At 51.7% G+C, this 17,687-nt stretch overlaps 1 protein-coding gene across 3 annotated transcripts in view; it reads left to right on the forward strand.

Annotated features, from left to right (window-relative positions):
- The window catches only part of ARHGAP22 (Rho GTPase activating protein 22), a 138,631-nt gene that overhangs the window by 15,114 nt on the left and 105,830 nt on the right, over positions 1 to 17,687 (forward strand). For all 3 annotated transcript variants that reach the window (XM_045809897.2, XM_045809898.2, XM_087862952.1), the window contains exon 2: positions 9,373 to 9,572. In XM_045809897.2, coding sequence (XP_045665853.2) covers positions 9,373 to 9,572 — 200 coding nt within the window. The remainder of the gene's footprint in view (positions 1 to 9,372; positions 9,573 to 17,687) is intronic.

Consider the following 17,687-nt stretch of genomic DNA (forward strand, 5'->3'; position numbering starts at 1 on the left):
ACCTAACAGAGAATAGATGACTAAATGGAGTCCAGAAAGAATGCTAGGTAACAAGTAGGGGAAAAAAAAAAAAAAAGTAGGGACACTCAGGAGCCCTAGTGTAATAAATCACCGAGGCTCGAGCCGTCTGTATTCCCAGGACAGCATGGGCACCTGACGAGGCCCCCTCGCCCTCGGCTGCAGATTGCATTAATGTTATGAAACTGTCTTGTCCGGCCCTCCAGATTGCCCCTTCCATTACCTCACCTCTCTGCTCAATCAATCTTTCAGCCTCAATACTTACCCTTTAAATCAATTCCACTCTGAGAGCCATCTTGCTAGTTTTCCAGCCTGGCTTTAAAATCCCATTGACTTGTATAAATCAATTATGTTTTAGCTCCTGGGCGGCCACTCCTCCATGCTCCTGGGGTTGCACTTACAGAGCTGCAGATGGAAAATCATCCCCTGGCCGGCTGCAGGGCGCCCAACCCCAGTGAGCGCTGCTTGGGCCAGATGCTCCAGCAGCCGCCCGAGGCCCATGCTGCTGCCACAGGCCTATCCAGAAGGCCTGGAAGGCAGTCGGGTATGGTAGGTGGGTTGTCCTAAGTAGACCCTGAGATGAGGATTGTCATGAAGTCATTTATCAAAGAGGTGCCCCCAGGAGACACCAGTGAGAGGGTGGGGGAGCAGGACAGGGAAGAGAGCCAAGCTTGGTAGAAGCCCAATCCAGGGAGGTGTCAGCCTGAGCCTTCTGGAACTTTGAAGTGTGAATTACACCTCTTTACCCCTCTGAGTGGTTTCCAACTAGAAACCAAGCTGCAGGAGTTTTCAGGCTCCCACACCCACGAGTCTCGGGCCAAGGGCTGGTGGCTGGGAGCATGTAAATTCCCAGGCACTTCCGGTTCTCCTAGAGTCTGAGCAAAATGGTCTCCATGAGCCCCAGGGCAGTCTTCCAAAACAGGCTTGCAGCCCTGAAACCCACCCCAGGGTAAGCTGCTGGAAGTAAAGCAGTAGCATACCAGTGGGGGTGGGGGTGGGCACATAAAAACAGGGAAAGAGATCCAAGGGAATTTGGGCAAAGCTTCAACATGATCCACAATCTAAGATGTCTTCGATGTGTTCTCAGTCATTTGTAAACTGCAGCACCAGCAGGAGGCCCCAGTAGTTGCACCACAGGGTAGTGAGTGACCCACACACGCTCACTGAGCCCCTCCGTATGTGGAGGGGTAGCAGATAGTCTGGAGTGGACCCAGGCTCCACCAGAGGGGCTCACAGAGAGGGGCCCCCTGACCTGATCCCCTGGAAGGGCCACAGATGGGTCTGGGTCCGCTTCCAGGAAGCATTGTCAGTTGGGCCTGGAAGCTCTTCTCGTCTGTGTTGAGGTCCACAGCTTAGCGTGATGCTTGCCACGGATAAATACTCGTAGACGTTTATCAAACTAGTGATATTTTACTTGTTATTTTAGATCTCCTAGGGGGATCCCATTCCATTCCAAAAGAGCTCTTTCATTTTGCAGTTTTTATTTTCATTTCCTTTCAGTAATCTAACGCATGCGTTCCTTCCACATGTGAAATGCACGCCCCCACAGCTCCGTCTTCCCTCCACAGTCACCGTTAGAGCTGTGACGTGTTTTCTGTGCAAATACACGCACCCACCACAAATACAATGTGATGTCTTTTGTTTGGGGGTCGTGGTTTTTCTTCCCTCTATAAAAAGGGAAATTTTACATTTTGTGTGTTGTGCTGTAACTTGCTTTCTTCCATCAACAGAATTTAAGTAAATGTTAAAGTAAAGCAGGAAAGGGGAGCTGGGAGGCTTGGGAGTGCCTTTTTAAGGGGTAATTGGACTTTCCTCAGTGAGAAAGTGGCATTGAGTTCAGAATGAAGGGGCTGAGAGAAGCCCTGCAAGGATGGAGCGGTGGGGGGCGGCTCAGGTGCGGGGCCGGGTGGCTGGTGCATGGCTGGCCGGTCTGAGGGACAGCAGAGGCCAGTGCAGCTAGAACCGGGAAAGCAAGGGAAAGCTGGAGAGGTCGCATGGCCAGGGCCAGAGGACCCCTGTAGGCTGTACTGCTGGCTCTGACTTTCACTCTGAGCAAGACGGGGAGTCCCACAGGGCTTTCATAGGGAGGGACATGCTCTAACTCCCATCTTTAAAAACGCTCTCTGGCTGCCCATGAGAGGCTGCAGAGGGGAGAGCAGGGTGACAGCCTGCAGAAGAGCTTCCAGCAGGAATTCAGATGAGAGATGATGGCAGGCTGACTGATGGCAGAGACCATGGGAGAAGTAGGGTCAGGGCCGGAAAGCCTGGGAGTTCCACTTCTGGCATGTGACATTGGCAGTGTCCTGTAGACAGCATGACGGACAGGTGGGTCTCTGCACAGGCGCCTTGCGCACACAGATGGTGTTTAAACCCATGAGACAGGAGCAGATCCCTGAGATAGTGAGTGTGGATAGGAATGGAGCCCAAAGGCAAGCCCTGGGCTTTAGACTAAGAGGCGGGAAGATGAGACAGAGTGGTGGCCAGTGAAGGAGGAGAGGGGCAGGGAGCGTGGTCTTGGAGCCCTAGGGTGGAAATGGTCCTGGAGAAAGGAGTTACCAACTGGATCCAGTATCGCCAGGAGTCAAGGAATGGGAAGACTGACTTGACCCTTGAATTGAGCCACGTGAAGGTCACTGCAGTCTTGAGAAGAGCAGTCTGAGTGGGGCAGAGTAGGGGAAACCTGACTGGGTGGGGTCCAAGAAGAACAGGGAGCAGTTGGGATGATGAGGACCTTCTGGAGCTGGGTGGTGGTGATGGTTGCACAGCAGTGTGTACAGACTGAATGCCCCTGAACTCTACACTTCAGAATGGCTGAAGTGGTAAATTCTGTGTTGTATATAATTTACTAAAAAGAAAAGGGACCAGGAGAGGAATTAGAGAAAAGGGACTGAAGACACCTCTTCTGAGGTGCTTGATAAAAAGGGGGAGCTAAACATGTTAGCTCACATACATTCTCCTCGTTCCGCTTAACTTCTGCAAAGCGTCTTACAACGTGAACACAGCGCAGTCTATTCAGCCATTTTCTGGTTGTTGGCCATTTGGGTTTTCCCCATTTTTAGGGATCATACAGAGAGCTCCAAGGGCATCCCTGTGGGTGACTGCCTGTGCACTCATGGTTCTTTCTTGGAGGACACGGGCGAGAGGCAGAATTGCTGGGTGGTAGACTGTGCGTGTTTTTAACTTTAATAAATGCAGCCCAGTTGCCGTCTGCGTCGTGGCTTACAATTACTCACAACCCATCCAACACATCACATTACCAGACTTCAAACATTTACCACCTAAAGGGACACCGTGCTGTATTATCTTCTGGCTCTACTTTGCACTTCATTGATTATTCCTGGAATTCAGCATCTCTGCACATCTCGACTGGCCATTTGTATTTCCTCTTCTGTACATTACCTGTTCACATCTTTCATTTGTCCAGCTCTGAGAAGTGAAAGCTCCCCACTTCCTTGGCAGGCCCGGGCGTGCATCAGGGCCTGGTGGGCCGGCCCCGCCTCTCATTTTGTCCTAGTGACACCTTGATGCTGAGCCCGCTTTGCCCTTCTCTAATAACGGATGAACCTTGGGGCACTTGGCTTCCATTTTCTCCACTTGGAGTTCTGACGTCTCCCCGAGAATAAAGACTATGAAGACGTAGGGGACCCTGCTCCCTCCTGGGGAGCTCTGTGTGCCTGAGTGTGTGTATGTTTGCCAGTGTGTGTGTATGCGTAAGAGTGTGTATGTGTGTGAGTGTGGAAGTGTGTGTGTATGTGTGCATGCATGAGTGTGTGCTTGCAAGTGTGTATGGGGGCTCCCGGGAAACACCAAAAACTCAGGGTACTGCGCTGTGTCTGGAGGAGTTCTGTAGACTTGGAAGGCATGAATGAATGAGTGAATGAACGAGTGAATGGTTGTGATTTGAGCAGAGGAGCCCTGACCGGGGGGCGGGGGGGGCAGAGGGCCCCCTCCTCCTCCCCTGTCATGAGCTTGCCCTGGGCCCGGTCCTGGGACCTCTTGAGAATCTCAATCAGTTCTAGAGCCTCAGAATGCTGCTTGAGTTGAAAGCTTTGCCTAAGTATTTAAAGAACTGAATGAGTTGACTCAAGGAAATGCTGAGGACAGGAACAGCGGTTATTAATAAATCATAACAATGATTATTTTCCTTTCAAGACACTCCATCGGCCTTATAAGAAGTAGTATCCCTGTGATTGATCAGCTGGGGGAAAAGCCTGGGCTGGTCTGGCAGCCTAAGTAGCGTCTGCCAGCAGAGCCTCTCCGCTGAATGAGGCAGCGGGAGCTGGTTCTTCCTCTCTTCTGAGGGAGCCTGGGGCAGGGCAGGCAGAGACCAGTGCAGGGCAGAGCCAGGCCCTCCAGCCCCCTGCCTGCCTCCTCCATACCTGCAGCCATCGGGAGGGTAGTGCCCAGGGCCTGGGGATCAGGGCAGAAAACAGTGCCATGTCATCTTGCCACACCGAGGGAACAGCAGATGACTCACACTGCCAGTCGTTTATTTCTTGCTGGGCACCTGCTGTCCGCCAGGTTCAGCATCCAGCGTTCTGTGCTCTGAGAGCTCAGCGTTCCTGGGCAGACATGCCAGGCCAGAGAGCGTCTCTGCAGACGTGGCCAGTGTGCGGCCCAGGGCTCCCCAGCATTCTTCAGTGTTGGGTGCACTGATGAGTCTCTGAATTTTTATTGAGCTCCTACTATGTGCTGGCCCTGCTCACAATGCTATGGGGGTGTGGAAGGAAGGGCAGGTGTATTCTGGGTCCCACCAGTGCTGTGATCTTGTCACATGAGACCATTTCAGGCCCTATTGTAGCAGAAGACAATAGAACCAGAGATAAAGCACTAGAACATTCCATAAAGCCAGATTCCTCACTAAAGACCCCAGAGGGTATTTAGAAGGGGAGAAGGTCCTACACAGCCCTTACAGATTCCCCAAGAAGAGGAAGAGGAGAATATTCAAATAGACAGAGGAGGCCTGAACCGACCCACCGCCTCCAGAGAGTCTTCACCCACAGGGGCCCAGCTTCGGTCAAGGCTCATGTTAGAAATCTCAAGTAATTAAAAAACAAAACCCTAGGCACTGCTGACTTACTTCATTTTACCACTGATTCTCAACCCATTAAAGGAATTTTAGAGATGAAGAAACTGAGACCCAGAGAAGAAAACTCAGTAACCAGGGGACACATCTGTCCCCTCTCCCACCTCAGTCTTCTGTCAGACTCCACCAGAATACTGGGGTTGTGGTAACTCTAGTGCCCAAGCCCCTAGGGCCCCACACAGCCCTGGGCCCTGGAACGGGATCAGTCAGTGTCTGCTGAATCCAGCCCCCCTTCCGCCCCGGCACAGCTTGAGATGGAAGGAGAGCTGGAGGGGCAGGTACCGCCCTGGGAGCAGAGGGGTCCTTCCCGATGCTGGTGGGTTCTGTTGGGCACAAGCCCAGCTGTGCCAGCAGCTCGGCCCCAGCGCTTCTTCCTGCAGAACAGCTGAGGCTCAGAGCAGAGGCGGAACGTGCCACAGACCCTGGGACTTGGGCTCTGGGCCCCTGGGAATGGAAGGGCAGCTTTTCTAGGGCTGCAGGGACACTTCTAGAGAATTAACCAAGGCTCGTTCAAGAGGGGGAGAGGGTCCAGGTGACCAGGAGACCTACGAGGACCCCAGCTGCCCCCCCTCACCCCCAGCCAGCTCTTTCCACCAGGGGCAATCTGTTATGTGGACAAAGGGAGCAGGCAGAAGCTTTCTACAGGGAGTAGGAGCCGATGCAAAGATGTCCCCCTGATAAGTAACCCAATAACAGGGTAAGCTGAAACAGTAACTGTCATTTTATACTACTAAGTTATGGAGTAGGAATATTCAAATTATGATATGATATTCAAATTATGATATTCAATTATGATATTCAAAATATTCAAGTTATGAAGCAAGTGGTACAACCAGGCTTTGTGTGTTATAATACAGCCACATGCTATTTTTAAAAGGAAGGGTGTAATGGCACCTAACCAGCCAAAATCCGTAAAAAAAGTCCATGCCTTCCATCCCGTGAGTCTGCCCTGGGAACCCATCTCCAGAAAACAGTTCTGCGTGGACACATCTCCTGCACCATTTCCATTGGCAGGATCCTCACTGCCGTGGTAACCAGTTACGGGGCACCACGTTCATGCCAAGCCCCCTGCCAGACGTGGCCATCTCTCCTCCTCCGGCTCGCTGTCCAGGGTCAGGTGTCACCATCCCCCACGCACCCAGCTTGCCCATCAGCAGGCTGAGGCGCAGACAATTCACAGAGCTGGCCACAATCCTGTATTTCTTCAGCTGGACCCCATTGTCTCTTTAATTAAATCACTAACATTGGAAGGACTCCAAATACCCAGTGATATGGGAATCTTTAGGTAACTCACAGGGATAGAACAGCCACAGAAATAAAGGAGGGAAGTAGACTTTAATCTAGTACACGTCAGTACGTGTGGGGACTGGAACCGCAGATGGGCGGGGAGCAAAGGTAGGGGGCAGCCGGTGAGTTCAAGAGCAGCGCTTGGCGCAGGGCTTCAGGGCTGGGCCGCTTTCCTGGAAAGAGGAGCCGATGGCGCCCCCTGACGCCTCTCATTTGCCTTCCCTTTCGTCTCTGGGAAAGACGCTCTGCCCTCAGGGATTGACAGTCCCCCTTCTGTGCATTGGGGTGAGCCTGGAAACAGCCTGCTTGCTCTCTGGGCCAAGCACAGCCAAGACAAGGCTGGAGCGTTCAGCACTGGCCTCACCGCAGCCAAGGGATGGCCATGGGAAATCCAGGTGGAGAAGTCACGGACTGACGTAGTCTGAGCTGTCACAGCTGCTAGGTGGCAGAGAGAATGGTGTCTCCCCTTAAGCCCCCTGCTGTCAGTGAGCTGACATCTTCTAGAGCAGGGCCCACAGGACAGCCTCCTTATTTTTCTGTCCTGTAAAAGTGGTCGATTCAGGATCGTATTCCAAGCCATATGTCACTTGAGACAAAGCTGAGGACCACCAAACGGTACGATCTCCTCGGAGAGCCGCCGAGTGTCATGTCACATTTAATGCCGTGATAAGACACAGACATACCTACGAAGTAGGGTGGGCCTCAGTACAGGACAAGCATGACTTACATCCATTCCCCGAGCAGCACGTGCTGAGGGCCACACATGCGGAACTAGGTAAGACATCATGTCCTCCCCTCCACGCACCTCAGTCTGCTGGGGCAGAAAGGCAGCCCCAGATGATTGCCAGCCATGGGTCACCTGTCCTGGTAGGGGAGGGGATGACTATCTGGAGGAGATCCAGAAGGAAGGTTCTGTGGAAGAAGTACCTGAGCTGGGTCTCGAAGGATGCGTAGGAGCTCACCAAAGATTCAAAGCCAGGAGTCGAGTGAGCAGGGGATGGAAGAAAGGTCCAGGTCCGTGGGGCAGCATGGGCAGGGGGTAGGCCCGGCTTCGGGACCTGTGGTCACTAGGGTGATGGGAGGAGCTTACACATATGCACACACAGAGTCACAGGTACAACGCCAGAACGGTGGGTCACAGGGAACATGCGTTCCAGTCAGAAGTTAGGATCCGTGGTCTAAGAATTACAAGTGGGGTTACATTTAGAAGAACTGTCCTTCGTAAGCCCAGGATGGCCCCTCCTGGCAACCACTGCCGCGGTACACCTAATACTGGCCAGAGAGGGGAGAGGAGCTTCTCCTAAGACAGAGGGGAGAGGGGGACGTGGCAGGATAGAGGCGGGTCAGTAGGTGACCTACTATGAAGGGCAGTACCAGTCCCAGCGGGGTGCCAGTCAGTGGTATCAAGTTAGGAGCAGAGGAAGTCTGCCGGGCAGAAGGGCTCGTGGCCTCAGAGATGCTGAGGTCAGAGAGACGGCGCCGCTGCTGGGCCAGGGAACCACTAACAAGTTAACAACCAACAGCCGAATCAGAGGCCCTGCTGTCTAGGCCCACTCTGCCAAGATGATTCCAGGGGAGCAACAAGGTAGCTTGGGGGGTTCTGGGCAGTGGTGTTCAAGTCTGATGCCTCCAGAGAAGGGGTGTCATGCAGAAACCAGGGAGGGGGTCCGATGGGGCCAGCTCCTCGGGGCCTGAGTGGCAGAAACCCTGGTAGAATGTGAGCTCCGGGAGGACCCAGATTTTCATCTGTTCCTTATTTCTCTGCTTCATCCCTAGCACCTAGAACAGTGCTGACATATACAGGTACTCAATAAACAGCTGCTGAATGAATACACGGTTGAACCATTGAACAAATGGAAAGATGATGGATGGATGGATGGATGGATGGATGGGTGGGTGGATGGTGGATGGTGGATGGATGGGTGGATGGATGCATGGATGCATGGATGGATGGATGGATGGGTGGATGGATGGATGCATGGATGGTGTGTGGGTGGATGGTGGATGGTGGATGGATGGGTGGATGGGTGGATGGATGCATGGATGGATGGATGGGTGGATGGTGGATGGTGGATGGATGCATGGATGCATGGATGGATGGGTGGATGGTGGATGGATGGGTGGATGGATGCATGGATGGATGGGTGGGTGGATGGTGGATGGTGGATCGATGGGTGGATGGATGCATGGATGCATGGATGGATGGATGGATGGGTGGATGGTGGATGGATGGGTGGATGGATGGATGGGTGGATGGATGCATGGATGCATGGATGGATGGATGGGTGGATGGTGGATGGTGGATGGATGGGTGGATGGATGCATGGATGGATGGGTGGGTGGATGGTGGATGGTGGATGGATGGGTGGATGGATGCATGGATGCATGGATGGATGGGTGGGTGGATGGTGGATGGATGGGTGGATGGATGCATGGATGCATGGATGGATGGGTGGGTGGATGGTTGATGGTGGATGGATGGGTGGATGGATGCATGGATGCATGGATGGATGGGTGGGTGGATGGTGGATGGTGGATGGATGGGTGGATGGATGCATGGATGCATGCATGGATGGATGGGTGGATGGTGGATGGTGGATGGATGGGTGGATGTGTTCGTGGACAGCTGCATGCACTAGTGGGTGGGTGGATGGATGTGTGCATGCATGCACGGATGCATGGATGGGTGAACAAAGCTGGGGAAACGAAGAACCTAGGGGCCTAAAGACATTGCAGAAACGAATTAGGCAGGCAGGCTATCCCCCCAGCCCAGGTGGGTAACCCTGGGCTGCTGCTGCTGCTGCTGAGGTGTTCCAGCCCTTGTCCCTTTGAACCGAGGGGGAGTATGCCAAGCAGGATCATGTCCTGCTGGCCTAGGTTCCCATGCCCTGGTCACAGGGTAGCGGGGATGCCAGAAGGGCGCAAGGACTGGCAACAGGCATGCACCCTTCTCACTCACTGTGTGTGTTTTTGGCTTCCAGCCCGCTCCAAAAGCCTGGTGATGGGGGAACAGAGCCGCAGCCCGGGGCGGCTGCCCTGCCCCCGCAGGCTGGGCCCCGTGCTGAAGGAGGGCTGGCTGAAGAAGCAGAGGAGCATCATGAAGAACTGGCAGCAGCGCTGGTTCGTGCTGCGTGGGGATCAGCTCTTCTACTACAAGGACAAGGATGAGACCAAACCCCAGGTGAGAAGCACGCATCTTGTGTCCCGGGGCGTCATGGCAGGGTCCAAGGGAGGGTTAACTATGCCCAGGAGAGGGGAGAAGGCAGAGAGATCCTCTTGTCTGCACCTCAGCTCCTCAAGCCCCCAAGCCATTGAATTCACTCATGGTGGCATTCACCAGGATTTCCGAAGTGATTTTTATTCTCAGCCCCTCCCGTTCCGGGCACCCGAGCTTGTTTTAACGAACCAAATCCACAGCTCGAGTCATGAGCATGGCTCCGTGTAATGTTGGTAGAGAGCATCTCTGCACAACTTAGGAAAACAGGACTTCCCTGGGTTCTTTTCAGCCTCTTGGTAACATTCCTGTTACTGCCACTGTCCAGGGACATGGGTACCCAAGACAAATCTAACCTCAAACTGAAATCTGGCTCACTGTGGAGCCCCCGTGTCCAATGCCTTTGCCTCTCAGTGGCTGCTTCCATGTTCCGCCAGTTCTGGAAGATCCACTTGGTCTGGGGTCAGGTGGGTGGGAGCCTGTGCACATCACAGCGGCTCTCACAGTGTGGAGCTGGGGCCTGGGGGCAGAGAGTGTGCACAGTGAGGGGCAAGGTGGGAGGAGGGACCTGACATCTTGTGGGCCTCACAGTAGGAAGATAAATGACCTTCCCACCCCTCTTCCAATTTTTCTGAGTATATCAAGGGGAAGCATCATTCGGGTGCTAGGATGGGTTTAGCTGTCTCCAGCATTTGGGATCCTCCCTTAAAAAATGGAGATGGGGTGGGAAGGAGCAGGCCTCACTTCCAAGCCTTCAGTGGCAATAATGCACAATGTTCTTTGCCGTATTATTCTAACGGTTATCTTTGCTTGTGGAAGGTGATACTGGTCTCCATCCATGACAGTGATATCACGTTTTCCCTTTTAAAATATATCTAAGTTAAAACCAAAAAACATCGGGATGCCTGGGTAGTTCAGTCAGGTAAGCGTCTGGCTCTTGATTTCAGCTCAGGTCATGATCTCAGGGCCATGGGATCGAGCCCTGTGTCAGCGAGGAGTCTGCTTCAGGATTCTCTTGCTCCCTCTGCCCCTCCACATGCTTGCTCTCTCTCTCTCAAATAAATAAATAAATCTTTAAAAAAATCAAAAAGCATTGCATAGCAATGTGGAGGTACTTAGTGCCCCTGAGCTATGCACCTAACAATGGTTAAAACGGGAAGTTATATGTTATGTAGATTTTACCACGGTAAGAAATAAATAAATAGCAAGTGTGAGACTGTGTAAGGAAAGCTTTTCTATGAATGCCAGTACAGAGGAGAAGCGGGTGGGACAGAAATCATGAAGCTGGATCTGAACTAAAGCTTAGGAAACCCTGATGTTGTCCAGCCTCCCCAGTTTCATAAGGAAGGGAAACAACTCCCAGAGAGGTCAGTGGGAGAAACAGAAACTTTGGCGTCAGGCAGATCTGCATTTGGTCTGAATTAGGTCTGGCACACTAGCTTTGTGACTTGGGACAAGTCACTTGCTCTCGTTTTACTTTTGATTTTATCACTGCTAAATGGAGACCTTATTACGTACATCACAGAACTGTGCGGAGGGTCGGATTATAGCACATATGCGTGTCTGATCGCCGGTCCTAGCACATGGGTGGGTGCCCTCATGCTTCCTCAGCCCTTTTGCTTCCAGGCCCCTTTGCCTCGCTCCGCTCCTCCCTGGCCCTACCGCTGAGCCCACTCCCCAGATTGGGCACCACACGTCTGGCTTGCCCACCACCATTTTCCTTCTGGCCTTTACTTCTTGTGTTGAAGACCATCCTTGGCCCTTCAATGATCTCTTAGCTTTCCTGGCTGACCTGTTAGTCATATGTCACTCTAATGACTGGGAAAATTGCCAGGGTCCCCACCTTCTTGGGATCCTGTTTGTGGCCCCTACTCTCATCCCCTCCTGGCCCAGCCCATAGCACTATCTCCTAGGAGAATTGTGTGTTGAGGCCGGGCAAGCCCAGCTCCATGAGGAATCTCTGTCTCCTGGATTTCATAAACTGGACACTCCCCTCCCTCCCCCGCCATCTTTTCTAGACTTCAGTGGCTTCTGGTGGAGATAGCTAACAAATTGGTGGCATCTACATCCCCAGTCAACAGCCTGGGCACGGGAGGAGCCTGGGGCCCAATGCAAACTAACCCAGGGCATTCACTGCCAGGGAGCCATGGGATCTCTAAAAGGAGCCAGTGTCTCCCAACAGGGCCCTGGTTTGGCCTCTCTGGGCCTGGCTGACACTCTCAAATCCTCTTGGGACATGATTCCTTTCCCATAATCCCCCTCCCCACAAAGCCCAATGGCAGCCCTGTTGCACAGGTTCCCAATCTCAAGGAGACTGTTGGTGAAATTGGGCCCATTTAGCTTCTACAGTATGATCTCAAACCTGCATGCCTGCTGGCAAAATAGCCCACACATTTCCACTTAATTGCATGAACTGCATGTAATGGACTAATTCTCAATATCTGGTTCCTGGAAAAATGTGCCCTGCTCACTGTTTCCAGTGACAGAGAGCCCAGGCAGTAAGCACCCTCCTCACAGACAGCCTGTCATCTGTCTAGCAGACGTAATTGTGGAGAGCAGGGACGTCCGGCTATCCTTGATGCTGCCCAGAGCCCATAACCCATGATGCGGATGACTCTCGGCCCATATTCTTATTCTCTCTCAAAGCCCTATCACTCCCCCTCTCCCCTTCTCACTAGCGGGAAGGCCAGCAGAGAACCTAAGAGCGTAGAGCAGGGAAAATTCGAGATGGAGGCAAAGTGGCCGTACAAGGTGAGATGGGAAGACTAAGCAAAGGTGCTTTAGAACAGAACCTGGAAGTGTGCCCCTGTCCCTACTGCTTTTCCCAGCGCCTGTCAGCAGACAGCCCTTATGGCTTCCCTAAGACAAGATTCCAGGTTTTTGCGTCTTACTGGTTTTCGCTTTGGCCGGAAATGTGTCTTGAGCCATGAAACCTCCCACTACATTCTTTGTTGAGCAGCGTGGTGCGTTTCTGCAGATCGAGGACTCACTTTTAGTCTAGTGATCCGACATCCAGGCCCTTCGCTTCTGGGTCTCCTGGCTTTGAATAGAAATAGAACAGAATAGAAATGGAAAGTGTAACTTTCAAAACATGGGATGGAAAAAAAGGTGACAAATCAAATGCGATCATTTCAACAAGTGGGCAGAAAGTGGGGGGAAGGGAAAAAAACAAGAGGGAAAGGTGAATAGAATAGAAAAAAATAGGCAAATGAGAGGCAAGGAATACGGACAACCATTGCAGTCACCATAACAAATGGGACTCGGTCATATTCACCTGAATCTTAAAAGACAGTGGAAGATTGGCTTTAAAAAAGAACAAAAAACAGAAAGGTTAAAAAACAAAAACCGTGGAGAAAAGATAAGCCGGCAAACGCAAGCAAAAAGAGAGCAGATTTAGCAACCTCAAAATCAAAAATAATAGAATTCAAGGTGATAAGAACAAAGGAGAACAAAGAGAAATATTTCATAATAATACAAATAACATACTGAGAAAATAGAGCAGCTGCGAACGTTTATGCTCTTAGTGACATAGCTTTGAAGGCTATATAAACAAAGAAAGACAATACCATTGTTTTCCATTTTTTTCAAAAAGTGAAATTATAGAGACATTCATTGTCTATAGTGCAAAAGAAAGACTTAAAAATTAAGAACAAAACGATAGTGAATGAGGGTGTGTGCACGCGCGAGAGAGGAGTTCTATACATGTGGAAATAAAGCATATCCTTCATGGGCGCCTGGGTGGCTCCGTTGGTTAAGCATCCAACTCCTGATTTTGGCTCAGGTCATGATCTCAGGGTCCTGAGAGGGAGCCCCACTCTGGGCTCTGGGCTCGTCGGGGAGTCTGCTTGAGATTCTCTCTCCCTCTCCCCCCCCCCCGCACCACTGGTGTGCTTTCTCTCTCTCTCTCTCAAATAAATTTTGAAAAACACACACTTCATAATACCTCCTAAATTAATAAAGAAATCAAAAGTTAAATGCAAACTTCTAGTTAAAGATAACAGATTTAAAAACCCCACAACTCCAGGGGTACCTGGGTAGCCCAGTCGGTTAAGCATCTGCCTTCAGCTCAGGTCATGATCCCAGGGTCCTGGGATGGAGTCCCAAGGGGAGTCTGCTTCTCCCCCCCCCCACCTGCTCATTCTCCGTCTCGCTCTCTCTCTGTATCTCTCTCAAATGAATAAATAAAATCTTTAAGAAAAAAACAAAACCGCAACTCCAGTAAAGAACACTGACAGATGCTTTTGAAGGTGTGAACACACCCGGGTGGAAGGGACAGGAGACAGATGCCACCACAGCATTCTGGATGCTAGAAAACAGATGGGCAAGAGGTAGCTGACTCAGCAGACCCCAGAGAGCTCAATTCCAAGCCAGCACAAGGAGAGCGCGAAAATCTGTCTGGTTTGCAAAGCGGCACCCCTCACTTCCCACCAAAGATCCAGGACTTGGCAAGACCGGTGATCTCTGGAAATGAGGGCAAAACAGGAGCCAAAACCAGGAGAACTGGTGGAAGATCAGCTTAAAAAGCAGCTAGGTCACAGATCTCCTGACCAACCTCATGTCAAGCCTAACCGCCCTCGCTCTCTGTGGCATAAACCTGGAGTTGGTTCTCCAGGAGGGCTGAGAGAGAGGGACTTCAGGCTGAGGACACCTGCCCGCCGTGGGTGGGAGCACCCGCCCCAGAACAGGAGGATGAGACCGAGGGTGATGGGCTCCCATTACTCGGCCCTCCCCATCTCTATCCCTCATGCGGCTCCCGGGAGTCAGGAAGAACCCTCAGGAAGGAAAGGAAGAACTTTCACCAAAGAATCTAACAGGCTGAGAAGAAAAAAATGAAATATACCCAGTGAAGCAGCCCCGCCCATCTCTTTCTGCGGGCCCGGCCGCCGTGTAGACACCTCCCCACCGCCCCTCATACAAGCTTCCCGTCGCTGTTTACAGAACAAGTAGGGGCAAAGCGCTTTGGGTCACTACACATTTAAGGAAAAAGTCTCATGTGAAGGACAGACACAGACACAGGAAGGAAAGAAAAAAAAAAGAGGCAACAGAAACCATACAGGGGGAAAAACCTTTTTTTTTTTTTTTTAAAGATTTCATTTATTTATTTGAAACAGAAAGAGCGCGAGTCGGGGAAGGCAGAGGGAGAAGCAGGCTCCCCGCTGAGCGCTGACTCGGGGCTCCATCCCAGGACCCCCGAGATCTCCACCTGAGCTGAAGTCAGATGCTTAACCGACTGAGCCACCCAGGCGCCCTGGGCAAAAAAACGTTTATATCAAATTATCTGCATCACCCTCAGAGACAGACTATTAAAATGGCTGGTCAGAGAATACACCAGTTCCCAGAACCCAGAAATCAAATGCCAGAAACAAAAACCCAAGGGAAGAGTTGGACGAAAAACATGACACGATCTCCCAGAAAGAAGAGAGGAACAACGGAGAGGAAAAGAGGAGAGGTAACCCAGCGTCTGACTGGGAGGAGTTCTAGAAAGAGGCGAAGAAAGGAATCCTCACAGAGGGGCTTCAGGTTCAACTTCGGCAGGGGCGCAGAAGCGCTGAGTACTGACCCCCACAAACCACTGTCACTGTGGACGTGCAGAAAGCCACCTGGGGTGGGGGCGTGAATAAAGCAACATCTCTGCCTTCCGTGCTGGGAATTCCATCCTTAAAGCCTAGAATGTTCATTCAAGACAGGGTCACGTAACCAGATTATTTAGAAATGAACGTGAGGAAAGAAAGAAAGAAGTCCTGTGGAAAAGAGCTGAAACTGGTGGCTGAGGTCCCGTAGAAGAGGAAGAAATTGCCGCCTTACACCCCGCCTTGTGGCCCTCCTTGATTCGTTCAGCTGTGGTGAGATAGGACCTTCACTGGAAAAGCGAGTGAAATAACACTGAAATAATTTATTTGGAGAGTTTTCAGAATACAAGTTTCGGGGAGGGTATGGAGAGTGAGGTGGGACTCAGACACTTGAGACTTATCTGTATGCTTTTTAGTTTCTTACAGTGAGACTATATTCATTTAAATCCATATCTTACAATATTTTTAATTTAAACAAGGAAAGAAAAACTCAAGCCAGAGAGGGAATGTAACAGGGACACAACCGCAGAAGGGGCATCAGCTGAGGGGTCAAGTGGCTCCCTGTTATAGACAGAGCCGCCAAGCCCAGCTAGTCTCTGCAGAGCTGGCCCTGGCACATTGGAGGTGCTCAGAAAATGCATTTAAAGTGAACCTGGGGGGCCTGTGTGTCTGGCAGCTCATGCCCGAGGAGGGAGCCCAGAGTATTTGAAATACAAGTGTGAGGCTCATTATATTGGCAGGAACACAAACCATGGACAGGATACCAGAAGCTGGATGTGGAGGGGCTTGGCTGCCACATCCAGGAGCCTGGGTCCTTATTCTGTCCATGGTGTTAGGGGGCTCTGAAGGTTTGGGGGCTCAGACTTGGCCCTCGGAGCTCTGAGAGGGGAGTCATCCAAGAGCAGCACAGGCAGGGGTTAGGAGGGGGCCGGGCTGGAGGCAGAAAGACCATTCGGATGCAGCTCTTGTCCTGACACCTAGCATGGCCTAGAAAACCACATGCCAGAGCAAGGAGGTGAGGAGGCTTGGCGACCGCAGGGGAGAAAGCGTGGCAGGTGGCGCCCGCAGCCTGGCATGGCAGAGCCTCCGACCTACGCCCCGGGTGAGTGATGCAAACACAGGCATTCACAGAGGTGATTTAAAAATCACTTGGAGAACAGTCTGGGTTTGGTTTTTGTTTTTGCCAGGAGGACAAGTGATGGGAAGCTCAGCCGTGGGAGAGGAGATTGATTTAAAGTTTGATTTAATTTCGAGTAAAAGGTTGAAATTGGAACAAGGAAAGACAAGACGGATGGGAAAGCAGATGCACTTCTAGGAGCGAACATTAACCCTGGACAGTCAGAAGCCAGAAATCTTCAAGAAGAAACCTCTGGGGAGGAAAGAGAGGCCATCTGACCTTTGATCTTGACAGTCACAGGGAATGTGCCAGCATGCAGCCAGTCATCCCTACCCTCAGCCATTATGTACCAATATGTACCAAATGTGTACATCACAGGGAAAGCGATACTGTCATGAGTTGGTCCCTCGGGTCCTTGCCCATGGAGAAGGTGCCTGGACTTTTTGATGAGGGAAGCGGGGGGCTGGCATCAGCCTAGGTTGACGGGGACGGTACCATAGCGCCTGAAGTCCCAGATGTGCAGCGGGACAGCTAGGGAGCAGCTCCTTGCTGGGCTGCTTAATGTGTCCACCTACGTCAGACTCTACCCACCACGGCCCTTATCTCAGCCCTGTGTGGGGCTCTAATCAAGATGCTGTCAGGCTGGTCAGAGCCCATTCTATGCTCACAGCAAGTCAGGGGGCAGCCCATGCGTCAGATGCTCCTTCGCGTCTAGACCTCGTAAATCTGTCTCGGCTGCATTGGATTAGCGTGCGGTAACTGAGCCTCCTTCATAGGTTGTCAGCTGTTGCTCAACCCAGCCCAAGGCGAGGCTCATGCTGATTGCTATTGTTGCATTGTTGCTGTCTTGTAACACTGCCTCTGCTTGATGTCCATTCTCTGTTTTGGACTGTAAACTTCATTCAGGCCGGGCCTCCGTTGATCTCATTCCTTCTTTTTTCCCACCACCCAGCGCAGGGCCAAGTAACTGAGGCTCGGTAGTATCTGACGCTTACAGGAAAGAAGGGAGGAAGGGAGGGAAGGGAGGGGAGGGGAGAGGAGGGGAGGGAGGAAGGAGGGGAGGGGAGGGGAGGGGAGGGGAGGGGAGGGGAGGGGAGGGGAGGGGAGGGGAGGGAGGAAGGGAGGGAGGGAAGGAAATAAATGGAATGAATGAGTGAATTCTGCCCCAGCCTTGTATTGGATCCTGAGTAGGAAAATATTTCATTATTTTTGGAAAATGCCTGATGGTTGGCAAGGGGCTTATTGGACTGCCTCCCCTATTAGAATGTAAGCTCATCAGAGTCAGGATTTTGTCTGTCTTGTTTATATCTGGTCCTCAGTGTCCAGAACAGTGCCTGACACAAAGTAGAAGTTCAGTAAACACTTGTTGAATAAACATTCATGATTTCCTTCGAG

This window comes from Ursus americanus, chromosome 6, assembly GCF_024610735.1.
Source record: "Ursus americanus isolate L20-20 chromosome 6, mUrsAme1.1.p, whole genome shotgun sequence".
NCBI lineage: Eukaryota > Metazoa > Chordata > Mammalia > Carnivora > Ursidae > Ursus > Ursus americanus.